This window comes from Henckelia pumila, chromosome 4 (genome assembly GCF_033568475.1).
Source record: "Henckelia pumila isolate YLH828 chromosome 4, ASM3356847v2, whole genome shotgun sequence".
NCBI classification, from domain to species: Eukaryota; Viridiplantae; Streptophyta; class Magnoliopsida; order Lamiales; family Gesneriaceae; genus Henckelia; species Henckelia pumila.
Window position 1 is genome coordinate 32,012,502 of NC_133123.1, and position 26,269 is coordinate 32,038,770.

General features: G+C 38.4%; 5 protein-coding genes across 5 annotated transcripts; 4 read left to right on the forward strand and 1 right to left on the reverse strand.

The window, feature by feature from the left end:
* The first annotated feature begins 1,943 nt into the window (after nucleotides 1-1,943).
* Nucleotides 1,944-3,327, forward strand: LOC140860783 (uncharacterized). The gene is made up of 3 exons (XM_073263789.1): nucleotides 1,944-2,468; nucleotides 2,582-2,807; nucleotides 2,891-3,327. Exons 1-3 carry the CDS (start codon nucleotides 1,944-1,946, stop codon nucleotides 3,325-3,327), a joined length of 1,188 nt encoding a protein of 395 aa, XP_073119890.1.
* A 288-nt stretch (nucleotides 3,328-3,615) lies between these two features.
* LOC140860784 (uncharacterized) lies at nucleotides 3,616-4,631 on the forward strand. Its single transcript, XM_073263790.1, has 2 exons — nucleotides 3,616-3,978; nucleotides 4,062-4,631. Exons 1-2 carry the CDS (start codon nucleotides 3,616-3,618, stop codon nucleotides 4,629-4,631), a joined length of 933 nt encoding a protein of 310 aa, XP_073119891.1.
* A 4,670-nt stretch (nucleotides 4,632-9,301) lies between these two features.
* LOC140865755 (ADP-ribosylation factor-like protein 8a) lies at nucleotides 9,302-11,696 on the forward strand. Its single transcript, XM_073270512.1, has 6 exons — nucleotides 9,302-9,507; nucleotides 10,481-10,562; nucleotides 10,671-10,703; nucleotides 10,827-10,948; nucleotides 11,122-11,283; nucleotides 11,366-11,696. The coding sequence occupies exons 1-6, from the start codon at nucleotides 9,317-9,319 to the stop codon at nucleotides 11,481-11,483; spliced, it is 708 nt and encodes a 235-aa protein (XP_073126613.1). The 5' UTR covers nucleotides 9,302-9,316; the 3' UTR covers nucleotides 11,484-11,696.
* A 489-nt stretch (nucleotides 11,697-12,185) lies between these two features.
* On the forward strand, nucleotides 12,186-16,337 carry LOC140860182 (pentatricopeptide repeat-containing protein At5g67570, chloroplastic). The gene is made up of 9 exons (XM_073263037.1): nucleotides 12,186-12,775; nucleotides 12,848-13,039; nucleotides 13,133-13,214; nucleotides 13,303-13,491; nucleotides 13,577-13,690; nucleotides 14,202-14,295; nucleotides 14,367-14,524; nucleotides 14,902-15,345; nucleotides 15,453-16,337. The coding sequence occupies exons 1-9, from the start codon at nucleotides 12,228-12,230 to the stop codon at nucleotides 16,209-16,211; spliced, it is 2,580 nt and encodes an 859-aa protein (XP_073119138.1). The 5' UTR covers nucleotides 12,186-12,227; the 3' UTR covers nucleotides 16,212-16,337.
* Nucleotides 16,338-16,365: 28 nt separating this feature from the next.
* LOC140860183 (uncharacterized) lies at nucleotides 16,366-17,490 on the reverse strand. Its single transcript, XM_073263038.1, has 3 exons — nucleotides 16,952-17,490; nucleotides 16,713-16,849; nucleotides 16,366-16,639 (listed from the first exon to the last, which is right to left on the reverse strand). Exons 1-3 carry the CDS (start codon nucleotides 17,187-17,189, stop codon nucleotides 16,505-16,507), a joined length of 510 nt encoding a protein of 169 aa, XP_073119139.1. The 5' UTR covers nucleotides 17,190-17,490; the 3' UTR covers nucleotides 16,366-16,504.
* Nucleotides 17,491-26,269: the final 8,779 nt, after the last annotated feature.

The window sequence follows — 26,269 nt, forward strand, 5'->3', positions numbered from 1 at the left end:
GTTGTTCTGGTTTATTTCATGCTTGTGTGTTTGATTATTAGATTGATCACCTGATAATTCTTTCGTACAATCTACCGCTAAATTAGAATTCAAATTCGTAATTGTTTGAATCATCTAATTTGTGAAGCAACTGCGTTTAATATTTTCTGCTGTTGAATTTGTTAAATCGTAGGAACAACAATTGACTGGGCTAAATACATCCGCTGGTGCATGTGTTGTCTAGATTCATCAGTTTTACTCATTTGAATGCTACCGTGAATTTAAATCTAATCGCTGGTATTGGGTTAATTTATGGGATAAGGGTTAACTAAGAACGCTGGTGTCTAGTTAACTAAAATTAAGGTGAAACATGAATTAAATTTTCAATGATGTATATTGAATGTGAATTAATTATTTTTAGGGAATCGATGATCGAATGAATAATTTCAAGAATGTAGTCGACCGATACCAAGTCTCGTTATTTATTTGATATTTCTTATTTTAATTCTTGCATAGTAGTTTTTAAAATCCAAAAATCCTCTTTTATTTATTTTCAGTATTTTTAAGAACACACTTAAATTTCACTTTACTCGTGGGAACGATCCATACTCACACCACTGCATTATTTGTTTATTTGATTGAGTCGGGTAATTTGGGTGCGACACGACTAAGCGCTACCAGACTATTTCGAAGAAATTATTTAACATTCAATTTTAGTACTTTTATACGAGACAATACTTTTGTTCATTTTTAGTGATATATTTTTGTTTTTTCAAAAAACTTTTTACCATCTAACTCAGTATTTTTCATGTAATCACGTGGATGCATTGATTTTGAAACTTGATAAATCGGAGAACATTACTTAATTTTACTTTATATCGTGTAATTAAAATTCTATGTGCATATGATTTTTAAAATATAATAATTAAAGTCAAAAGAGATGGTACAACCATATCCGTACAATTATTTTAATAATAATAATAATTTTCAATAAAATAATGTACATACTCTACCATAATTGTACCATTTACAAAATAATTAGCACAATATTACCTTCACTTATCAGCACTTGTATACTAGGGCCCAGTTTGACTCGCTGGATAAGAGTGTGATTGGGTTTTTAATCACCACTCATCCAACGTTTCTTTCGTTTTTGGTGTCTTTTATCTAGTCCATGGGCCCGACATTATATTCTGAAAAGTAGGCAGTAGACATCCCAATCTTGCCGTGTGATGATTTCTATCAACATCAATGGTGTCAAAGCATTTTACAATTTTACCTTCGTTTTAAATATATGAAAATATTAAACCTCACCATTTTAGATCTGATTCATTAGAAAACGCATGTGTTGGGCTTCATCTGCAAAAAATGTAGAGAACGAGATCGATTTCCACAAGGTAAAAATCATCGAACTCTTCTTCAAACCATGTATATCTTTGGAAATGGTCTTCACACACTGGAAAAATGTGGCAGGAAGGACGGTTTCAAGTGTTGAAACCAGTTGGGCGATTTTCTAACTCTCGAAGCTCTAGGAGGAACTAGAACCAGTGAAACACGATTTACTGCTGTTCGAAAGAGATATCAAAAGTTAAGAATCCCGGTAAGATGTTAGGTTACCCAAATACTAGACTAATTTTGTTGAAAAACACACGTATTGTTCTTGTTTTTTTTTTTTATTTTATATATTTTTTCTTCAAGAAATAATTCTTGATAAAGAAAATTTCTTGAGTTCATCCCCATTAGTGTTACATTTTACTGTCAATATGCAAGTAATGTACTGTCCTGATTTTTTTTTATTTCTTTTAGTTCTAGAATGATATTTTTTATAGATTGGTTTTGAAAGAAAATATAATTACAGATTTGAACAAATGCATACATAATAATCTTCCTATGTGCAGACCTCTGTTATGGATGTGAATTGTGTAAAATTATTTATATTCATAATATGGCAGAGTTGGTTTGCCATGCCTGAAGAAGATGGATATGCCCAAGAGTTGCTAGTACTGCAACAAATCCTTATATCTTCATTTGTGTTCATTACTGTTGTATCACGTTTCTACGTTAAGTTTGTATCTCGAAAAAAAAGTAGACTGCATAGAAGAGGCGTACGACACAATGATTCTGAAAGAATAAATGATCAAATCAGTCACTTACATAGGATAATTGAAGTCGGAGACATTCAGTGTGTTGTTAATTTGAGGATGACACGTAATGTGTTCGCACGACTATGTTACCTACTCACCCATGTAGGTGGATTAGTGGAATCTAGGTACGTACGAGTTGAAGAGAAGGTTGCAATGTTCTTGTCTATTCTAGCGCACCATAAGAAAAATAGAATTATTGGCCACGACTACCGACGAAGTGGCCATACTGTTAGCAGTCATTTCCATGAAGTGCTTAGATGTGTTTTGAAACTACACCCACTACTTCTTGTGAAACCAACTCCTGTGGAAGATAATTGCTCAAGTGAAACTTGGAAATGGTTCAAGGTATGTTTACTTATGCTTCTGTACAATAATAAGTTATTTCAATTACCATTATGTATTCATTTTCTTATTACTTTGAATCATTTAAATCCAGTGCTTTCATCATTTTTATATAGGGTTGTCTTGGCGCATTGGATGGTACCTATGTTAGTGTTCAAGTACCAAATAAAGACAAGGCAAGATATAGAACAAGGAAAGGAACAACGGCTCTTAATGTACTGGGTGTTTGTGACCGCAATATGAATTTTATTTACGCACTAACAGGTTGGGAAGGATCGGCTGCCGATGCTAGAGTTCTTCGAGATGTAATTACCCAGGAAGATGGTTTAAAGATTCCAAGAGGTAAAATTTACCTTTCCTCTAATCTTTATAATATTATTTTTATTATAAAAATCGTATAATTAAATTTAGTGTATTCATTGTAGGGTGTTATTATCTATGTGATAATGGTTATGCAAATGTGGAGGGCTTTTTAACACCATATAGGAGAACACGGTATCATCTGAATGATTGGACAATTGGAGCTACTGGTCCACAGAACTACAAAGAATATTTTAATTCAAAGCATTGTCGCGCACGAAATGTCATTGAACGAGCATTTGGTTTGCTAAAGAGACGATGGGCAGTTCTCAGGAGTCCAACATTTTACTCCTTACAAGTGCAGAACCGTATGATATTGGCATGTATGCTTCTACATAATTTTATTCGGTCTGAAATGCCTGAAGATCCACTGGAAGAGGTTGACGAAGCAAGTAATTGCAACACGGAAAATATTGAAGAAGATTTCATTGATAACATTGAGTCATCTCCATCTTGGGAGTTGTGGCGAGATGACCTTGCGATGTCGATGTATAATAGTTAACGAAATACTCCTGTCATGACCTACAACCTAGTGTCCTAGTATATTTTGGTTGCCCTCTTGTGTATTTGGTTTCTGTATTGACTTTGAAAAATTCAATGCTTTATCGTGACATAAATAAGTTTTTGTGGTGGCTATGATACTGATGTTTGATATATTCTATGTGATACGTGCTTGCTGTTTTTTATGCAATAATGCATACATTTATTTTTTACTATCGTTATCATGGTCACTTTATTGTTTCTTACATGTTTATTATTGGTGGTAGGTATTCTGGTAACATAATTACACATGGACATCGGAGCTTCTACTAATACAGCGTCAAGTCGGAGAAAGAAATCAGATAAAAGTAGAAGGGTGTGGACTACGCGGGAGGAGGAAGTTCTGGTACAAGCATTGAAGGATGCAGTAGCTAATGGCTGGAAAAGCGAGAATGGTTTCAAATGTGGGTACCTGAATGTATTGGAAAAACATATAATGAAAATATTCCCACATACTGACTTACGTGGAATCCCTCATATCAACTCAAAAATACATGTGTGGAAAAAGACTCATGGAACGTTGGTTACAATGCTGAGTAGAAGTGGAATTGGTTGGAACGAGTCACAAAAAATGATCGAGGCAACAAATGAAGGTTGGGAAGCATTTGTGAAGGTAAATAAAGTAGTCAGAATGTTTCTATGTATACCGTAACCATATATTATTTATTTAACTTTACAAATTCTTTCCTTTGACAGATTGATAATAACGTGCGTACATGGCGCTACAAATCGTGGCCTTATTATCCAGATTGGTGTGAGATATTTGGATGCGATCGTGCAACAGAACAACATGCACAGACTTTTGCTACCGCAGTGCAACATGTGCTTGAAATTGGTGATGACAAGGCCGCTGAAATGGAAGTAGGCTTAGAAGACATATTCCGTGATATCGAGGGGGGTGGTGAATGTAATTCAGTCAACAATCCAAGTCCATTCAATACCTCTGGGAGTCAGAAGTCGACTTCAAAGAAGCGTAAAAAGCCGACGGAAGGTGAAGAACTATTTGTCGATGCCATCAATAACTTTACTGCTATGACTAAGGAGGCGATATCCGATCTTGGTAAACGTATTAGCCACGACCACGAGATTGCGGTATCTGTTTCAAAGGATCTATTGGATGTGCTTCAAGGGATTACTGGGCTGACAAGAGATGAACGACAAATTGCAGCTGAGATATTGATGGAGAAGCCGAAAAAGTTAGCAGTGTTCTTGAGCCTCCAAGACGATGAGAAATTATCGTTTATAAGGAGGATTTCAAAAAATTAGTGGCAGTGTTTGGTTCGTAATGTCAACTATTTTGTTATGTTATCTTCCACCTTTTGTTAGTGAACCATATATATGACTCATTATTTTGGGTACTGCTGGTACTTGGAAGGTAAATGCTCAGGTATGTGGAAGGTAATTAATGCTGAAGATAGTGCATATTAGTATTAAAAAACTGTGTGTTTAATGTTGTACAAAGTAAGAGCCATTGAACTGTGTTTTGGCTATTGTGTTTTGGGTCATTTGTATTGATGTACTATTTTGGAAGCGCTATAAATATGCACTACGTTGGAAGATGGTGCTCTTGATTCTTTTGTTATGTTGTTTTTGACAAATTAAATGCAAATGGTTTATCAAGCAATACACATTTGACTGATAATGCCTCGTTCAAATTCTCACTGACTTTTTTTTTTAAACATGTGACAAGCACAACGATGATGGACAATGCGCAAATTCCGTTAAATTTACAATAATGAATATGACCACAATGTATGTTATCCCAATTAGATATGTGATTAATTCAAAAGATTAACCAATTGAAAAGTAGAAACAATGAAAACAACAATTGAATACACATATATTTCAACAGTAATATAACATTAGATGGAACCTCTTATATATGCATCACAACATCACAATATTTCCCACAAAAACCATCACCCACCACTAACTTTAACAAGACATCAGACAACTATAATATATCACAAAAACCATGACCGAACACTAACTTAAACAACGAATCAGACAACCAGAATATATCATAAAAACCATGACACCGACCTAACATAAGTAGAAACCAACCAACCATAACCTATTAACATTGTCCAAAAACAGCAAAAGAGAGGTCTCATACCATAATACATAACATTTCCATATGCATCTTCACCCAAGAAGTTTCACAGTCTCACAACTGGCTTGTGAGCTTTGAAGTTCTGTTGAACTTTCTAGGAATTCTTCTGTTTCAATGACTGCCATGGTACTAGTACCTACACACTCCGAAGTCTTCAACTTGTTCTTCACCACAGGTTCGAAGTTTACGTTGTCAAGTACAACAGTCTTGGTAACCAATTTATCCATAGTATTTTTTGTCAATGTCTCTTTCACAAAGAGGGGTTTGTTGATCGCATATTTGTTAACACGAGCTTCAGGCATGCTTGTGTTTGGACATTTCGCAGGTGTGGTCATGACAACTATGTCATCATCTGAATCGACATAGATAACCTCCACATTCTTATTGGAGCGACTTGGCTGCACTTTCCACCAACAATTTGTAACACTCTCTTCGGAGGAATGCTGGTATTTTGCAGACATTCTTAGTTTTCAAGGGATGAGGAAGATATATTTCAGATAAATAAGAAGTGTTTCATTTGGCCGATACATTATGCACACAGCCTTAAATAGAAAATTACAAGCAAACATTTCACTTATGAAGCATTTACTCTGTTTCTACCTTCCACAACCACCACAATAATGTGACAAAACAGCCACTAGTCAGAAGTAGAATTCATTTACACTCATGTCATTCTTGAACAGTGATTTTGCATCAAAACTGAATCTATACATTATTACATGTCATTAAATTTGAATTTGGAGCTTCATGGGTTAGGCAAATTTTGAGTAATTAAAATATTTTTTACAATTTTAACTTGATTAATTAAAAAGCAAGAATGGAGTAGTAGAAGCAAAATATTTCATATTCAAAATATGATGATCCAATACATTACCGTCTATTACAACTACAAACACACTTACACCACAAAGGTTACAAACACTGCTATAACATATTTCACTAATATTAATCACCATATTACTTGGAGACAACAATACACAATATCAAGAAAAGTAAAACACAAAGAACTGTTGACACACAACCGAAACAACAACAAATTTCATCTCCAGTATATGTTGGGGGTGTTCGAACGACTCGAGGGATGTGAGGAGGTGAAAGTGACCTGTGCTCAGCGGTTGGTGTGGAACTCTCAACATTGGATGATGTTTCATTGACAATCACTTCATGATTCACAACTTTTCTATTCATACAGTTGCCCGATGTTCCACCACTCGATGCATTTCCAGTATACATAGTCTGCATATTAGGCACATTATGGATCCGATGGTAGTCATCATACCAAATGAACTTGTTTGGATGTTTCAAAGATGCTGGACAGATGTAGTAATACTTTCCAGGATGGCTAGCGAGTTCACCAGCTTGTCGTAGAATCATTAAACCATTCCCACATTGACATTGGGGTGGATTTCGCGACTCCATATCACTGATTAGTTAATAAATTAAAATGATCCAACCATAAAATCTAATTAAGAATTGTATATGAACCACAATTATAAATTCCATAATTTGACTAATATTACGTAATGTAACAAAACAGATGTATGCTAAAACAGATCAACCAGGCGCAAAAATTCGGTTCTCATTGATGTTTAGTCCTCGAAAATCTACTATATAATTTTTTATATTTATTTTCAACCAATAATTTACATAGTGCCACAAGTTATCTTCTTATGTACGTGAATCGGTAAAAACAAATGGTGACAATTGACAAACAACAAAGATGAAGGTATGAGTATTCTGTTACATACATATCATAAGCATCAACATATGACTTATTTCAATGTTTGAAAGCGAGAATAAACATCTTATCCTTATTACCCAGAATGACAACAAAATAAATAAACTGAATGGAATCAAAAATTTAAAGAAACCAATTTTAGCAAAAACCCCAATTTTAATTAGGTCACTTACCACACAAATCAAAAAACATAACATGGGCTTACCGATATTAGTGGAGTTGGGTTGCCTCGCCAATTGAGATGATAAGTACTATTTTCAGAAGAAAAAAAAACCTGTAGTGAAGCTCTTGGATGGTGGCGCGAGGTAAAGAAAAGATTGAAAGAAACCATGAACTACCTAAAAAGGTGTGCAAGGGTATTTTTGGCAATGAAGTCAAATGTACATTATCAATCATTCAAAATAAAATTCAGTCAAACACCATATAACTCATACTAGTATATTAATTGTCTACCTGTTTTTTTTTCACAATCCCAAATATAATCTATCAATCTTTCATCTCATCTCACGTATCAAACGGTACCCTAGGGGGAAAAAATTAATATCACCAATGGCTAAAAACTCATTCAACAATATTTCAAATTTGAGATGACGATCGATGATGAACTCAATGATTAAGACCGAGATAATCAAGTTTCAAGCAGGGGCGTACCGCCTATAGGGGCTTTACTGGGCTTAAGCCCAGCAAGCCCCAAGAAAAAAATAGTATAGGTATACATATATGGCCCAATTATTAATTAATTATATTTTAAAAATCAAATGGGCGGAAGAAAAAAAAACAGAAACCTAAACCAGCGTGTTCAATTGGTACAATCAAAATTTTCTGATTTCTTCGTAAATCACCAAACCAAATCAGTAATCACCACACCAAATAAACTTAAACATCAGGTAAGGAATTATTTACGATTTGTTTACTCGTTTTTGTCATCTTCAATTTTCTTTTTTATATTTTCTTTTTTTTAATATTATTCTATCAAATTTAGAATTTCTTAAATCTTCCTATGTCAATGGCCGTGAATGATGACTAATGTATTTATACAAATCTTGATTATAATTTGTAATGTTAATTTATGCCTTAATTTTGGGATGGGATAATTTTAGTAGCTTATTATTTGCTTGAATTTGAGTTCTGCTGTTTTGGACTTAAATTTTTATGTTTGTCATTGTGTCCTAGTTTGTTTATTGAGTTTGACAGATTCTATCATATTTAATTTTATAAGATTTTTAGTGTTAGTTGTTCTAATTTTTAATATTAGGCAATAAGTCATTGTTTGATTTTTATTTTTATAGGAAAAAAAATTATGTTGCTAAATGATTTTTTTTTTTAATGTTTGCAATGATAGACAAATTGAAAGATATGTAAAAAAGGAGTACTACTTTTTATGCTTGTTTTGCTTATATTATTTTGAATTGAAGATTTTAGATTTTCCAAATTTTTAGTTTTTTTTTATAATTTATATGTGAAGCCCCCCAAAGAAAAAAAATCCTGGATACGCCCCTGGTTTCAAGTCTTTATTTAATTCTCATCAAAAAATACGGATAGTTACATTGTATATTTGTAATCTAGATCAAGATTATATAGTTATACATAAAAAAAGATCAAGATTGTACTCGTACATTAAAAAAAATGAGATGACAAAATAGATCACAATACAAAACAAGTTACTATAAATAAAACATGACAAAAACTCCTATGAGACGGTCTCAATGGTCATTTTTATTAGACGGGTCTATTATATGGGTCATCCATTAAAAAATATTATATTTTATGTCAAAAATATTACTTATTATTATAAATATGGGTAGGATTGACCCGTCTCACGAATGAGACTGTCTCACAGGAATATTACTCATAAAACATTGTATTTATAGCTATAATTGAATAATTCCATAATAAAGTTTGAATATTGTATCATTATTATTACAAACAATATATAATAATATTATAATTTTTATGGCTGTCCCAAATTTCTCGGCATATGATTCGTCTTTTCCCATAATTCTCCCCCGTCCAAATCACTCTGCGAGGAATAATCCCGGGCCAAAGCCGTAATTTCGTCGTAACACTGGGCCCGATACTGTTACAGGTATTTGATTCCTAATGGGTGTCTGTCATTGTACCATATATAACCGAATCAATCAGCTGCTGGCACTGGTCTGGAAGAAAAGGAAAATTTTTGAGAGGTCAATTGGGAGAACACAGACAGAGGAGAGATCCATCAAGTTTCCCAGTCGTCGCGAATCGATCGTAGCAATGGGTTTCTTGGATGCTTTTCTCAATTGGCTGAGAAGGTCTCTGCTCGTTTCTTGTTTTTCGCGTGCAATGTGTTTATATTGAATGAAAATCGAATCTTTCATGGTGATTCATTGCTGGGTATCTGAAATATATTTTCGAAAGTTATGCATAAGTTTGTAATATGATTAGTTTTTAGCGAATTGGGTGAAGATGTGCTGGGTTGGATTCTGTGTCGCCCCCTGTTTCTGGTGTTTGTATCATATTATTCATATATGGAGAATGGTTTGTTTTATTTGTATTGTTGGTTTTGCGGTGATGAAGTTTTTGCGTTGCGGTTGTGTTTCGGTGCTGTTTTTGTTACTTTGTTTTCATCTGATTTATTGCAATGACAAGATCACAAGATTGGCTTATGCTTTGTGTGCGTGGAGTTTATGACATTATGTTTGTGATTCTTGTGGGATTCAAGGATATGTGATTTAAAGAAAAACATATCGCGGTTTTTAGATAGAATGGGTAGGATATTATCATTGAAGCTCCATAGACCATACCTATTTGACTTATAAAAGCTATCTCACCTGTCATGGATTTTCAAATTGCTTCCATTTTTCACTAAATACCATTAGAGCTTGAGATGAATGGGGGCGGGGACGAACGGGGTAGGCGGAGCAGTTGCCACCTCCGTTTTTAATATTTGTATGGATTCATAAATTTTTATGCATGATATATTAACGAAAGCATGGCTTTGCCTGCATTAAAAATTTACCATACCAGCTACATTGTATTACTTGATGTTAAGGATTTTGTGTGGAGTATCTTGGAAAAAGGACAAGTGCCGCACTAAAGGACGGATGAATCACCCCAATTCAAGGGAAAGAAGCCCACCAAAACACAAAATTGTCAACCTGATGGAATATGTGATTGTGTTTGGAATAGTTATTTAATGGAAGATTTTTGTCCTTACTTGTTTGGTGTTGAACGAAGAGTTTCTTTTCGAATTTACGAGGACGCATTTTGTTTTTGTGGTTTCAGCCTCTTCTTCAAGCAAGAAATGGAACTGTCTTTAATTGGTCTTCAGAACGCAGGAAAAACTTCTCTCGTTAATGTTATTGCTGTAAGTTAATATATATTATCTTTTCATACACCGGTTTCCAAGTTTTAGCACAAGTTTTTCATTAACCTCATGGATAAACCGAGCTTTGCATTTTTATTAATTTTTTAGACCGGTGGATACAGTGAAGATATGATCCCTACGGTTAGTTTCCTTTCCCGTGGTTCTGTGTGGTCTTAAATTTTTAAAATTCAGTTACCCATGATTCTATTCCGGATTATTGAAGCATTTCAAGATATCTGTTTAGTGACTTCTTTTATTTTGCAGGTGGGATTTAATATGCGAAAGGTCATTAAAGGAAACGTCACGATGAAACTGTGGGATCTTGGAGGTCAACCAAGATTTCGCAGCATGTGGGAGAGATACTGTCGCGCGGTTTCTGCCATTGTGTATGCTACTCACACCATCTTCAGTTTCTTATACAAGTGCTTTTTAGTTTACTTGAAGGGCATTCATTCATTTTGAATGAAACTCAGCAACTTACATATATAGTACTTTGTTAATTTAAGACTGGAGTCATGTTTCTTGACTTAATCCGATTCTTTCACATCTTCGGGTGCAGATACGTGGTTGATGCTGCCGATCAAGACAACATTAATATCTCTAAACGAGAGCTTCATGATTTGCTGGGCAAACAATCACTCAGCGGCATTCCTTTGCTGGTAGTAGGAAACAAGATCGACAAGCCTCAAGTCGTGTCTAAACAGGAGTTAACTGATCAAATGTGAGCGCCGTCGTATGTTGATGTACTTTTTTCCTTGCATGTTGTGTGTTGTGTAATCTAAAAGTAGGATAATGCCGTGCAGGGATTTGAAATCTCTAACTGGGCGAGAGGTCTGTTGCTATATGATCTCGTGCAAGAACTCGGCGAATATCGACCAGGTTATTGAATGGCTAGTGAAGCACTCGAGGTTGAGGAGCTGAGTATGAGTTCCATACTGCATGGATTTCTATCGTTTTTCTCGCTGATACATAATCAACCTGTACATCCTTTCTTTTTTTATTTTTGGGCTCTAATTTGCTTGCTGCTTTCTTCGAAGTTGGCAGTGTTCTGTATATTTAGTTACATTTGATTCTTACCACAAAAGAGTTTAACATTTGGCTTTAGGACAAATTCATTATCTACTTCGATTTGACGGCTGGAATACATTTGTGTTAGAATATTTTCTTTGCTATTGCAAACTGCAAAGCTCGCGGGGAAGGATGCATAAAATTTCTTTTATATTCAGTTTTATTCAAACTAAATTAACATTTTATGTTTAAAAAAAATGATAGTAGAATTTGAAACAGCTGAATATCAATTGGATTCTTACAATAAATTTTATGATTATAATATTTTTATTTAGGAAATTATATCATGTTTGTATATTGACCGTATGGAGTACATAGAACTCGTTTTTTGTGATAAGAGTCAAAATTCATGTTTTAATATGATATCAAATTCATGTTTATCTTTCATTAAAAGAGCTTTATGTATCGTGATTACAAACGGTTTTTGGTTACCTTAAAAAAAACGTTTTTAGTTTATTATTATTATGTGAATTTTTTTAAAAATAATTATGTGGATTTTTAACGCTATAAATAAATTTAGAAAAATAAATTTTTCTGAAAAAAAAACAGAGAATTTATACCCTTCGAAGGGAGGATAATTTGGGAACTGTTTCTTCCATGGAGGCCTCGGCACCTCCAAACCTTCCAAATCCCCGACCGCAACCCAATCTCGAAGCCACAAAGCAGAAACTTTTGACACATGGGATTCAACCAACTCCCAAAATCATGCACACCCTCCGCAAGAAGGAACTTCAAAAATCCAACCGCCGGCTCGCCAAAGAAGCCTCCAAGCAGCCTCTACCCCTTACGGATGCGCAAAAACTAGAGATTTCAGAAGAAACCCATTTCCAGATAATCAAGTCTGAGTACAAGAAGTTCGCGAAATCCATTAATGAAAACAATAAAATGGTGGGCATGCCTTGGGAGGGGTTGGAGAAGCTCCGGTTGAGAGAGCTGGCGAGTAACAATTTGGAGTATGCTGGTGACAAGTTGAAGCCTGAGCGTTTAAGGGAGCTGATTGATATAATTGAATGTGAAAGGGATAAATTTTCTTGGCTTTTGGACGATGATGTTGAGATTGAAGATGGACTGTTAGTGGAAAATGGCAGAGGTTGGAGCCCACCTAAGCGCAGCGAAGCTCAATCGATCAAGTTTCTGATAAAGAGGTTTCTGTTTTTTGCTTAGTCATCTGTCATTTCAATTGATTTTCTTGCTGCTTATTGGGATTGCTACTTTAGGCTAAGTGAAACAGAATTGAGAATGGAAGATTGGAAATTCTCACGGATGATGAGACAAACAGGGTTGCAGTTTACAGAAGGGCAAATGTTGAAGATATTAGAAGGGCTAGGGAATAGAGGACAGTGGAGGCATGCATTGTCTGTGGTGGAATGGCTTTATAACTCGAAGGATTTTAGACAGTATAAGAGCAGGCATACATTTTTCTTGCTTTGAGATTATCGCTTGTATAATTTTTCCAACTTCAAAGATGTTTACCATTTCAAACTTTCTGACTGCAAATTTAGGTTTGTGTACACGAAACTATTGGCAGTGCTTGGGCGAGCAGGGAAGGCGCGTGAAGCTCTTCATGTATTCAATATGATGCGTGTACTAATCTACTTGTAATGTTCTTGCATTTGCCACCAAGGTGTATCTTTGTTCATTGGGTGGAAAGTTAATCCAGAATTGTTTTTAGGGTGACGCATACATATATCCTGATATGGCGGCATACCATAGCTTGGCTGTCACACTTGGCCAAGCTGGTTTTCTGAAGGAGTTGGTGAATGTTATAGAATCCATGAAGGAAAAGCCCAAAAAGATCAGAAATGTGAGGCACAAGAGTTGGGATCCTGTCCTTCAACCGGATATTGTAATATTCAATGCTGTAAGTGAGTTCTCAAGATTTTGTAGGAGTCTTTTGAGATTTCTTAGTTGTGTGGTCAATTTATTATAAAAGAGTGATCCTTCAGGTTCTAAATGCTTGCGTTCCAACCCGTCAATGGAAGGGTGTATCATGGGTCTTTGAACAGTTGAGAAAAAATGGCCTTAGACCTAATGGAGCCAGTTATGGACTAGCAATGGAGGTACCAACTATGGATACAGTTTCATGCATGATTCTGATTCATTTTTTTTTATCATTTGTTGCAAAGTGTCTGTCCAGTTGGCTGTCACACATTGGATGGGTCGCGGAAAGACTATCATATGTGAATCATTAACAGAGTTTTCATGCTAAATGAAATAATGCTGGGGCGTTCTTTTTTTTTTTTTCCAATGGAAGAAGTCACGATATTTGGTGGCGGTTCTTTTCTTGACGAAAATGGCCCTTTTGAGGTATTTTATTAGTAGCGTTAGTGTACTACAATTGTATGAAAAAACACCATTACAATGTCAAGACCTCTTTCAAGAAACTCTGGGGACTTCTCGGTCAAGGTGGTGTAAAATAGACACTTCATGGTTCTTTTATGGTTCTTTTAGGAACACTTCTCTGTATACAAATCCACAAGGGTATTTACAATGAGTGGTCATCAGGACAACCTGAATCCTATATTATGATTTTTTTTTTAATTTGAGTCTTACGGGTGGTGCTTTTTGAAGGTAATGCTGCAATCCAAAAAGTTTGACCTTGTCCACAATTTCTTTGAGAAAATGAAAAGAAGTGGGGAAGCTCTAAATGCACGGACATACAAAGGTGGTGTTCTCCCCCTCATCAGCATGTTCTCCATTGTATTTTTGTCCTTATCTACTTTTTGTATTCCACAGTTCTTGTCAAGGCCTTCTGGAAAGAAGGTAAAGTTATCGAAGCTGTTCAAGCTGTTCGGAATATGGAAAGAAGGGGTGTAATTGGAATAGCCAGTGTATATTATGAGCTAGCTCGCTGCCTTTGTTATCATGGAAAGTGGCGAGAAGCTATGTTGGAGGTTAGGTTTCAGAAGCAATTTGCATTTGCTTCTCTTATTATTTCTTAAATGGCACAAAGTTGGTTTAGGATGGTGATGAATTACAGGATTGCTGGTAATATGACAGGAGCAGTCGTAAAAGTAAAGTTGAACATGTTTTGTTCTTGAACATGAATGACATCTTAATATGCTTTTATGACCCAAAAATAAAAAAATCAAATCAAATGTTTTTTTTCTGTATATGGCTAACTTCATTCGCCATAAATTCAATTCTTGAATGTACGGCATCTTAACATGCTTTTATGACCCAAAAGCCGGGGAAAAAAAAACAAATGTTTTTTCTGTATATGGCTAACTTCATTTGTCATAAATTCAATTCTTTGTGAAAATTTCTGCAGATTGAGAAGCTAAGGAAGCTTAATCCTACTCGACCTTTGGCTATAACTTTCTCAGGCATTATATTGTCTGCCATGAATGGTGGGCACGTTCAAGATTGTGTATCCATCTTTGAGCACTGCAAAACTCTCTTGGTTCCTGATATTGGAATCATCAATGCCATGTTGAAAGTTTTTGGTCTGAATGATATGTTTGATGAAGCTAAAGAACTATTCGAGGATACCAGGAAAAACAGTTTAGTTTTAGATACTAGTGTCAAAGCCAAAGGTCATGTTTCTTCCCCCAAACCCGATGCATACACCTTTGGCTCAATGCTTGAGGCCTCTGCAAGTGCTCACCAGTGGGAGTTCTTTGACTATGTGTATAAAGAGATGACCCTCTCAGGTGAACAACTTGATTTTACCAAACATTCTGCGTCATTATTGAGAGCATCCCAGGCTGGAAAGGTACTCTACTAGTTTACTCGCCTATCTTATATCCTTTTTCTGATTATTTTTTTCTGCTAACTGGTCGAGGACCAGCAGTGGTGAAGAGTTTTAATTTTCTGATACAGTGGCATTTACTGGAGCACGCGTTTGACACGATCTTAGAAGGTGGTGAGATACCTCCTGTATCGTTTTTCAGTGAAATGGTATGTCAAGCGACTGCTCGATGTGACTATGACCGAGCTGTGACTATTATCAACTCAATGGCTCATGCTCCATTTCAAGTTGGTTTTGAACAGTGGGTCACTCTCTTTGAGAAAAATGTGGATGTTATTGATCGTGCCAATCTAAACGAGCTTCAACAAACCCTTGTCAGTCGAGATTTAGTACAAGAAGCTACTGTCTTAAATTTGTCCAGAGCATTGCAATACATCTGCAGATCTCACGACGATGGTTCAATGCTCGGTAAAGTTACTTCAGATAGCTGTGATGGAGAATCAGATAGCAGTGAAAGCACAGTTCTTGTTAATAATCTTGCAGGTCCAGATTTAGAGGACAACAATTACATGCATCAGGGAGACTTGAACGATAGGATGCACGGTGCCAACACGTTGTTTTGCAGGGAGGATCAAGAAACAGAGGAGAGGGCCGGTGTAACAGGACTTGTCGAGCAGTTTTTGGACGATGATCCAGAGTGGGACGACATATCAGAATCGGATAATGATGACCAAGAATTGGAACATGTTGAAAATGGAGATATCCTATCAAAAATTGACGACTTCAACTTTGAACTTGTAATACCTAATAGTGAAGATGATTATCAAGAATCGGGCATGCCTTCTGCATATGAGATTCTGGAATCTTGGAAGGATAAGAGGAAAGCGTAGGGTGGATTGTCGGATTTCTGCTTGAATCCATTGGAGTTAATGGCTGTGTGTAGTTTTCGAATTCGCTCATTTTTGTAAATAGAAACGATTATGAAATCAGTATTAGTGGATTTTGATCATAATTCACATGCCTTCGAATCACATACAGTAGTTAATAATCTACTTTATTAATTCTAACTTTTCCAAATCACTTGACAAAAAAAGAAGTCTTTTTTTTTTACATGTAACATCAAAGGCAAGAAAATAAAGGACTGTGGGAAGGAGAGAGCTGGAGCTATGCTTGAATCAGTCAGTCAAGTTCCAATTTCAGCTATGCTCTGCAAGGATGGTCTCCACTGCCCTCCGCCAGCATGATACCTTCCGAGGCCGCCCCCGGTGATTGCTCCGCCACCGCTGCTGCCGAGTTGGTGCACATCTTGGTGCTCCGTCTGAAACACACAATGAGATTTAAATTCCAAAGTCAAGTCAATGATTCTCGTTAATTACAGAGAATGAAGCTACCTTCATAGAACTGGAATTTGCCGATTTTCGATTGGATTTTGAACTGGTTTTCTTTTGCCCCGAGTTAAATGCTCCTCCCTCCTGCAACGTCTTTCTTACTTTGACGCATTTCTTTGCAGCAAACCCTGTCAGTACATCTGCACATTCACATTCAAGAAAACAGAACACAATCAAGAAACCAAACCCGGAAACTCAAGACTAAATCAACTGATTCGAAATCGATAATCAACCAAACCAACCTTCAAAGCTGATAAGCCTGTAAACCTGTCCAAGAATCAAGACATCATCAGGCCGGAGGAGCTTCAGCTGCCTCCCCGGTGGAGCACCGGCGTTTTCCCGGATAAGCGCCACGTAGTGCCCGGGGTTCGAATTCATGACCTGGTTGGCACACACAGGCCAGTACATCCTCTCCACCTTATCATTCCCCGGATGCTGTATCACCACCGTCGCCGCCTCCGCCGCCTGGCAGTTCCCCATCGCTATATCCTAATAATTAACTAACTGGAAGTTGGGTGGTGGTTAAACAATCAAAATTCAGTTATGCATCTACCAAAAGAAATGCGACAGATGGAGAAAAACCCTTCATCTACAATCCATGATGACGATGATTCTGAAAAGGGATAAGAGAAACAATCAAACAAAGAAGGATTCTTTAGAATACATGGATGGTTGGCGAGCGTATTAATTGGTGGAATGAATCATATATATAGTAGAAAGTGAAGGAAGAACAATAAAAAAAATAAAAAAAAAATGGAGAAATGTATTAATTAAAGGAGCAAGCATTAATGAATAGGGTGAGACGTGGAGTGTTAGAAGTGCCTGAAAATGGCGATGGCGGGCTCAAGCTCATCATCAATATTCACTTCTTGGTGGGTGGGAGAGACGAGTCACTTCCTAGTATTTTTTATATTTTGAAAATATTATAATTATTTTATTTTATCACTGTTAATAAATATAAAATTTTTGTGTATTAAAATATTAGTTTATAATTTTTTAATATTATATTGAGTATGTTTTATTTAATTTATATGCAATTCAAAATTTTCATGTGGGATTTTGAGTAAATTGCATGAAAATATGGCATGTTATTTTAAATGGGTTAAAAACTTATAATATATCAAATTATATCAAAATTAGATTATTCGATTTCGAAAGTGTTTTTCGAGTTTAATAAAAAAATAATAATATTTTTCTGACGAGAATTTTCTTACGATCGATCTATTTTGATATGCTATATAACAATGGACAAAAATAAATAAATAAAAATCGACTTGGAATATTCTAAATGGGGGATAACTTCATTACCAAACATATAAAATACATATACCAAATAAAGAGTTTCATTGGTAGGGCAATATTAATTTACAAGTATCCGAAAAGATAATTAAACTCACATGTAAAGATGTCAAAATGGGTCAACGGAACGGGCCGGCCCACAACCCGTCTTAACCCATCATTAGGCGGTGCGGGACGAGTCGGCCCACCTTTTAGGCAGGTTAACCACCAACCCAACCCACCTATTTTAGGTGGCGGGGCGGGCCAACCCGGCAGGATCACGTGTAAGTTGGCGGATTTTTGCGGGCCAACCCGCAACCCACCACAACCCACCATTAGGCGGGGCGGTGCGGGCCGGCCCACATTTTAGGCGGATTGGGAAATTTTCAACTCAACCCACCAATTTTATGGCGGGGCGGGCCAACCCGACTGACCTAGTCCATTTTGACACCTCTACACACATGTATGTAATGACCGTTGCCTGAATTGTATTTATTTTATTTGTACTTTTTTAGGTCATTTTATTGTACTACTAATTAAGATTAAACTCGTTATATATACTAAAAATATAATTTAGTCGTGTATTTTTTGGTCATGTTAATAATAAATTTGCAATTTCAGTAATAAGACAAAATAGACTAAAAAAACATGCAAATTACGAAACTAAAATATAAATTCATCATTGACGTGAAAATAAAAAGTGCACAAATTAACCGCTAGTAAGTGAAACATTTTTCGTAATTCCAAAAATACTCGTTCAATTCCAAAACTTATTCATGTAAAAACAGGAAGTATGAAGATTAAGTTTCTCAACGCTTTTATATGCAATGCGTGAGACACGCTGTAGTGACCCTTACCCGGATCACCTACTAAACAGAACTTATGCATGCAATTAACTTAATAAAAACAGATATCAGAAAAAACTGCGGAAACCATAAACGAAATACAATCCCAAGTGAAGGAATCTGTAATTATCCAATAATATACAACCAAATCAAATAGCTGTATAAACCCAAACAACAGTAATAAAACCTAAGCGAAGCTCCAGCTGGCCAACCACTGACTAGCCTCTCCTGGATCCACCCTCCTCGTCCAATCGCAAACATGCCCCATGGAATAGGGTGTCCAGAAAATACAGAGTACGAGACGTGAGCATAAAACGCTCAGTGCGAGAGTATGAGTATACATGCATACTCAGTCAGGATATCTCGAACAGTACTTCCGTACCTCAAATCAGTGCAAGCTCTATCAACTCTAGGTCCACGCCTATAGTCTGCTCTACACTGCCAAATGATACTACTATCATTAAAGTTCTCTAAAAGCCTTAACTAAGCTATTGCATACTCCTAAATATTTATAGGAAGCAAAAGCTATACCTTCGTCCGTCGTTAGCCCTTTGATGTCGATGCCTCCAGAACTTGGGCACAACTCCACTACGACTTCCGAACGCCTCGCAGACTCCCGGGTCAAGCCTAGGAAGGCTAGAACAACTCGAATGGACTAGAAAGGAGAGGGAAATACTCGGAATTGGCAATTGGAAATGAAGCCTCGACCCTCTATTTATAGACAACGATCGGAACTTTCGATCCTCGATCGGAACGTCCGAACCTCGATCGGAACGTCCGATCCTGCCATCGGAGCTTCCGAAGATCCTGATCTGCCACGTGTCAAAATATCACTTGTTGATTCCGGATAGGGGTGATCGGAGCTTCCGGTCCTGATCGGAGCTTCCGATCCAACCATACGTCATGCCTGACGTAATATCATCGGTGCCTCCGATCGCTCATCGGAGCTTCCGATCGTGCCTTCGGAGCTTCCGATCCGTCCCATACCCAATTTATTATGATTAATTCCTTAATTACTGATTTTGGGTTACAGGCTACTACATTCTCCCCCACTTAAGATATTTCGTCCTCGAAATCAGATCTTAAGTACCGAATGCAATACAGAAATCAGAAACATTCTTTATTCAAATCAAACGTTTACAGAGTTGCAACTGAATACAACTTAAGAATGAAATCAAAACAACTCAGGATGGTCTTTACGCATCCTGTCCTCAAGCTCCCAAGTAGCTTCCTCAGTGCCTCGGCGCTGCCACTGAACTAAAACCAAAGGAATGACTTTGTTCCGTAAAACCTTATCCTTATAATCCAGGATACGAAGAGGTTTCTCAACATAAGTCAAATCCTTGTCTACCTGAACCTCAGACCGCTGCAGAATATGAGATTCATCCGCCACATACCGTCGCAACAGAGATACGTGGAACACGTCGTGAATACTGGATAGATGCGGTGGCAAAGCTAGTCGATAAGCCAAATCGCCAATGCTTTCCAAGATCTCAAACGGACCGATAAATCTGGGAGACAACTTGCCCTTAAGGCCAAATCTGAGAATCTTGCGGAAATGTGACACTCTCAGAAACACTTTCTCCCCGACATCAAACTGCAAAGGCCTACGCTTGATATTAGCATAGCTGGCCTGATGATCCTGTGCAGTCTTAATCCGTTTCTTGATCTGATCAATAATGACTATCGTCTACTGGATAAACTCCGGTTCCTCAGCCTGTCTCTCCCTCACTTCTTCCCAGAAGAGTGGAGTACGACAACGTCGCCCGTACAACGCCTCAAAAGGTGCCATCCCAATACTAGTATGATAGCTGTTGTTGTACGCGAACTCGATCAATGGTAAATGATCCTGCTAGGCTGAACCAAAATCCATGACGCACGCTCTAAGCATATCCTCTAACGTACGGATAGTGCGCTCTGACTGACCATCAGTCTCCGGATGATAGGCTGTACTCAAACTGAGAGTAGTACCCATCGCACGCTGAACACTCCCCCAGAATCTAGAAGTAAACCTGGGGTCCCGATCGCTGACAATGCTCACAGGCACTCCATGAAGTCGAACGACCTCTTGAATGTACATCCGTGTCATGCGATCCACAGAGTACTCTCGGCTATAGGCAATGAAATGCGCTGACTTGGTGAGTCGGTCCACCACAACCCAGATAGCATCACAGTTCCTCGGAGATACTGGCAAATGGGTCACAAAGTCCATTGTGATAAACTCTCATTTCCATTCAGGAATAGGTAGACTGTGAAGAAATCCTCCAGGTCATCGGTGCTCTGCCTTGACCTGTTGACACATCAAACATCTCGAAACAAACTGATAAACACTGCGTTTCATTCCTTTCCACCAGAAACGAGTACGTAGATCCTTGTACATCTTGTTGCTCCCAGGATGAATACTCAACTTAGTGCGATGTGCCTGAGACAAAATCTCCTCTTGCAACTCTTCATCCTGCGGAATCACAAGCCTACCAGACAAACACAGAAAGCCATCTGACTGATAATAAAATCCAGACGAGCTACCCTCGTTAGCTAGACGAGCTAAACGCTGGGTCTTCGAATCAGACATCTGAGCATCTCGGATCCGCGAATACAATGCTGGCTCAGATAATATCGCAAACATCTGGATACTCTGCATACCTTTCTTATGCTTGAAGGTAAAACCTGAAGTACAACAGTCACTGATCGCACTAGACATCGAACAAGTCTGAAGTGCGGATAGTCGCACCTTGCGACTCAAAGCATCAGCGGTGAGATTAGCAGCTCCCGGATGGTACTTAATCTCGCAATCATAGTCCTTAAGCAAGTCCATCCAACGTCTCTGCTTCATGTTCAACTCCGCCTGAGTGAACAAATACTTGAGACTCTTATGGTCGGTGAAGATCTCAAATTTCTCGCCATACAGATAATGACGCCAGATCTTCAAAGCGAACACAATGGCTTCTAACTCCAAATCATGGACTGGATAGTTGTCCTCGTGAAGCTTCAGCTGTCTAGAAGCGTATGCGATCACATGCCCATTCCGAGTCAGGACACAACCTAACCCCTGAAGAGAAGCATCCGTGTAAACTACATACCCTCCAGATCCTGACGGTAATGCCAACACCGGCGCAGAAGTCAACCGCCGTCGAAGCTCACGGAAATTCTCCTCACACTCGGAGGACCACTCAAAATCCACACCCTTGCGGGTAAGCTGCGTCAACGGTCGAGCTAACTGAGAGAAGTTCAGAATGAAGCGACGATAATACCCTGCTAGACCCAGAAAACTACGGATCTCAGCAACTGTCGTCGGACGCGACCAATTAAGTACTGCTTCAATCTTGCTTGGATCAACAGAAATCCCTTCCCTGGATATGATATGGCCAAGAAAGACCACTCTATCCATCCAGAACTCACACTTGCTCAGCTTGGCGTACAACTGCTCATCTCGAAGAGTCTGTAGTACCAACCGCAAGTGAGAAACATGCTCTTCCGTATTACGCGAATACACCAAGATGTCGTCAATAAAGACCACGACAAACTTATCCAAATACTCCCTGAAGACACGGTTCATCAGATCCATGAATATAGCCGGCGCATTAGTCAAACCAAATGGCATCACTAGGAACTCGTAATGCCCATAGCGAGTACGGAATGCCGTCTTGGCTACGTCCTGATCACGGACTCTCAACTGATGATACCCAGATCTCAAGTCAATCTTGGAGTAAACTGATGTGCCCTGCAGCTGGTCAAACAAGTCATCAATACGAGGCAACGGATACTTGTTCTTCACTGTGACTCGATTCAGCTGCCGATAGTCAATGCACAACCGCATCGACCCATCCTTCTTCTTCACGAAGAGAACAGGAGCTTCCCAAGGAGATACACTAGGACGAATGTACCCCTTGTCCAAAAGATCCTGTAGCTGATTCTTCAATTCACGCATCTCTGACGGAGCCAGACGATACGGTGCTCGAGAAATAGGTGAAGTACCCGGCATCAACTCTATGCCAAACTCGACTTCCCTAGCAGGAGGAAAACCCGGAATCTCATCAGGAAATACATCTGGAAATTCATCCACAACAGGAATGCTCTCTATCCCAATGCTCTCAGTGGACAAATCAACTGCATAGATAAGGTAGCCTTTCCCGCCAGACTCTAGAGCTCGACAGGCTCTCAAAGCTAATACCAAAGGCATCGGGGGTCGCGCACCCTCACCATAGAAAAACCAGCTCTCACTCCCCTCCGGATGAAAGAGTACTAATCTCTGATAGCAGTCCACTGAAGCTCGATAGGTAGTCAACATATCTATTCCCAGAATGCAATCAAAGTCGTCCATCGCCAGGACCATGAGATTCGCTAACAGAATGTTCCCTTCAAACTCTAAAGGGCAACCCATCACTAGACGCTTAGCCAAAGCAGATTGGCCTGTCGGAGTAGAAACAGACATCACTACGTCTAGTGCAATACATGGTAACTTATGCCTCTTAACAAAATGTGCAGAAATGAAGGAATGAGATGCACCAGTGTCAATAAGTACAAGAGCAGGTATACCATAAAGCAGAAATGTACCTGCGATGACTTTCTCATTCTCCTCCACAGCCTGATCATGCCTCAAGGCAAACACCTGGACAGAAACTCGTGGCCTCAAATGAGAACTCCCAGCAGACTGTCCCTGCGACCTTTGCTGAACGGTGGCCTGAGAACCCGATCCTGAACCAGAACCAGAACCGCCTCCCCCAGATAGTGGACAATCCATCCGGATATGACCAGTCTCTCCACAACGGAAACAAGCTCCAGAAGCTCTACGACACTTGTCGGATGGATGGTTATTCCCACAGTGATCACACTTGTCCTTCTTACCGAAACGGACAACACCTCCAGAACCTAAGGAAGAAGTAGATCCAGACTTCTTGAAAGATTAGGCACGGGGACCCAAAGAACTAGCAGGCCTTGACTGAGGGAAAGACCTGTTCCGCCGAATGCTGTCCTCCGCCTGGTGACAACGGCTCACCAAACCTTCTTAGGACATGTCGTCGCCAACCGCCACACGGTCATGGATCTCAGGGTTAAGGCCCTGAAGGAACAGATTATACTTCATCTCTGAGCTATTAGCAATCTCGGGGCAATAGGATAGCAGATCAAAGAACCTCTGCTGATACTCGTCGATAGACATGGCTCCCTGTCGCAGACTCAGTAGCTCGCCTGCCTTCGAATAACGAAGTGCAGGAGGAAAATATCGCTTTTGGAAAGCTGTGCGGAACTCGGCCCAGGTGGCCATTCCTTTCGCCGCAATAAAGGGTGCAGAAGTAAACCTCCACCACCTACGGGCTCGCCCATCCAGAAGATAGCCAAGGGTCTTCATCTTCTGCTCCTCGGTGCATTGAAAAGTCTAAAAAGTCGTCTCCATGCGGTCTAACCAATTCTCCGCATCCTCCGGAGACTCACCTCCAACTAAGGACTTAGGACCCATAGCTAAGAATCGACGCACAGTGAAACGCTCATCGTCATGATAACGATGACGCCGTTCTCGACGATGCTCTCGGTCGGCATCACCCCAACGCCCACCAATACTGCCATGAGAACTCTGGTCGTCATGATTTGCCATCTACAAAAATACCTCAAGATGAGACTAAATCCCAAGAATTCTTTTACATGCTCTGATACCATAAATGTAGTGACCCTTACCCGGATCACCTACTAAACAGAACTTATGCATGCAATTAACTTAATAAAAACAGATATCAGAAAAAACTGCGGAAACCATAAACGAAATACAATCCCAAGTGAAGGAATCTGTAATTATCCAATAATATACAACCAAATCAAATAGCTGTATAAACCCAAACAACAGTAATAAAACCTAAGCAAAGCTCCAGCTGGCCAACCACTGACTAGCCCCTCCTGGATCCACCCTCCTCGTCCAATCGCAAACCTGCCCCATGGAATAGGGTGTCCAGAAAATACAGAGTACGAGACGTGAGCATAAAACGCTCAGTGCGAGAGTATGAGTATACATGCATACTCAATTAGGATATCTCGAACAGTACTTCCGTACCTCAAATCAGTGCAAGCTCTATCAACTCTAGGTCCACGCCTATAGTCTGCTCTACACTGCCAAATGATACTACTATCATTAAAGTGCTCTAAAAGTCTTAACTAAGCTATTGCATACTCCTAAATATTTATAGAAAGCAAAAGCTATACCTTCGTCCGTCGTTAGCCCTTTGATGTCGATGCCTCCAGAACTTGGGCACAACTCCGCTACGACTTCCGAACGCCTCGCAGACTCCCGGGTCAAGCCTAGGAAGTCTAGAACAACTCGAATAGACTAGAAAGGAGAGGGAAATACTCGGAATTGGCAATTGGAAATGAAGCCTCGGCCCTCTATTTATAGACAACGATCGAAACTTCCGATCCTCGATCGGAACGTCCGAACCTCGATCGGAACGTCCGATCCTGCCATCGGAGCTTTCGAAGATCCTGATCTGCCACGTGTCAAAATATCACTTGTTGATTCCGGATAGGGGTGATCGGAGCTTCCGGTCCTGATCGGAGCTTCCGATCCAACCATACGTCATGCCTGACGTAATATCATCGATGCCTCCGATCGCTCATCAGAGCTTCCGATCGTGCCTTCGGAGCTTCCGATCCGTCCCATACCCAATTTATTATGATTAATTCCTTAATTACTGATTTTGGGTTACGGGCTACTACACACGCGACTAGTTATAGATGAATTGTCTCTCAATTTTATACAATAGTCACGGGTTTTTAAACTCCGTGGCTAATTTGGCCACGGTTTAAATCAAAACCGTGGCTAATTTAGCCACGTTTTTTTTTTATAAAAACCGTGATAAAATTTAATTACGATTTAAAACCGTGGTTAAACCCAAACAATTTTTATCACGGTTTTAGCCGTGGCTAAAACTAAAAAAATTTTGTAGTGTAAGTTTCATAAACAAGAAGGGTGTTTGTAGCAAAATACAGCATTAATGACTTTGGTTGCCCATCGACCATATAATTCATTAATTACATGATGAAAACGTATGAAATTCTAATATTTATTATAGTAATTTCTTTTTAAAAAGCATTATAGTACTTTTAACTAACAAACAAATTAATACCAACTCAAAAGTTGAATATATTCCTTGTATTTTCAATCTTTAAGGTTTATTTCTATTATATATGCTTTTTTTTTATTCGTTTTAGTTTTTAAAAATATTAATGTATAATCATGTAGCATTACGTTTAATTTAATAAATAAATTAAGCATGATTTTGGAACTAAATAATGTTGCAGTATTTTAAGGCGATTTTCAAGCTCTTGTCCTTTTAAGTAGTTGGTGGGTTAGTGCATGTAAACCTTTCTCTTAGAATAATATATCAATTTTTTAAAAATAATATTTTTTGAGTGGAGATAAAGTTACGAGGAAGACTCAAATGTATACTATAT

Coding starts and splice junctions, on each gene's coding strand:
- LOC140860783 (XM_073263789.1), top strand. CDS start 1,944: ATGCCTGAAGAAGATGGATATGCCCAAGAGTTGCTAGTACTGCAACAA. Junction 2,469..2,581: donor AAACTTGGAAATGGTTCAAG/GTATGTTTACTT, acceptor ATTTTTATATAG/GGTTGTCTTGGCGCATTGGA. Junction 2,808..2,890: donor TGGTTTAAAGATTCCAAGAG/GTAAAATTTACC, acceptor TATTCATTGTAG/GGTGTTATTATCTATGTGAT.
- LOC140860784 (XM_073263790.1), top strand. CDS start 3,616: ATGGACATCGGAGCTTCTACTAATACAGCGTCAAGTCGGAGAAAGAAA. Junction 3,979..4,061: donor GTTGGGAAGCATTTGTGAAG/GTAAATAAAGTA, acceptor TTCCTTTGACAG/ATTGATAATAACGTGCGTAC.
- LOC140865755 (XM_073270512.1), top strand. CDS start 9,317: ATGGGTGTCTGTCATTGTACCATATATAACCGAATCAATCAGCTGCTG. Junction 10,563..10,670: donor CTCTCGTTAATGTTATTGCT/GTAAGTTAATAT, acceptor TTAATTTTTTAG/ACCGGTGGATACAGTGAAGA. Junction 10,704..10,826: donor GTGAAGATATGATCCCTACG/GTTAGTTTCCTT, acceptor TTTATTTTGCAG/GTGGGATTTAATATGCGAAA.
- LOC140860182 (XM_073263037.1), top strand. CDS start 12,228: ATGGAGGCCTCGGCACCTCCAAACCTTCCAAATCCCCGACCGCAACCC. Junction 13,215..13,302: donor ATGTATTCAATATGATGCGT/GTACTAATCTAC, acceptor AATTGTTTTTAG/GGTGACGCATACATATATCC. Junction 14,296..14,366: donor AAATGCACGGACATACAAAG/GTGGTGTTCTCC, acceptor TGTATTCCACAG/TTCTTGTCAAGGCCTTCTGG.
- LOC140860183 (XM_073263038.1), bottom strand. CDS start 17,189: ATGGGGAACTGCCAGGCGGCGGAGGCGGCGACGGTGGTGATACAGCAT. Junction 16,850..16,951: donor CAGGCTTATCAGCTTTGAAG/GTTGGTTTGGTT, acceptor GTGAATGTGCAG/ATGTACTGACAGGGTTTGCT. Junction 16,640..16,712: donor CAAATTCCAGTTCTATGAAG/GTAGCTTCATTC, acceptor TGTGTGTTTCAG/ACGGAGCACCAAGATGTGCA.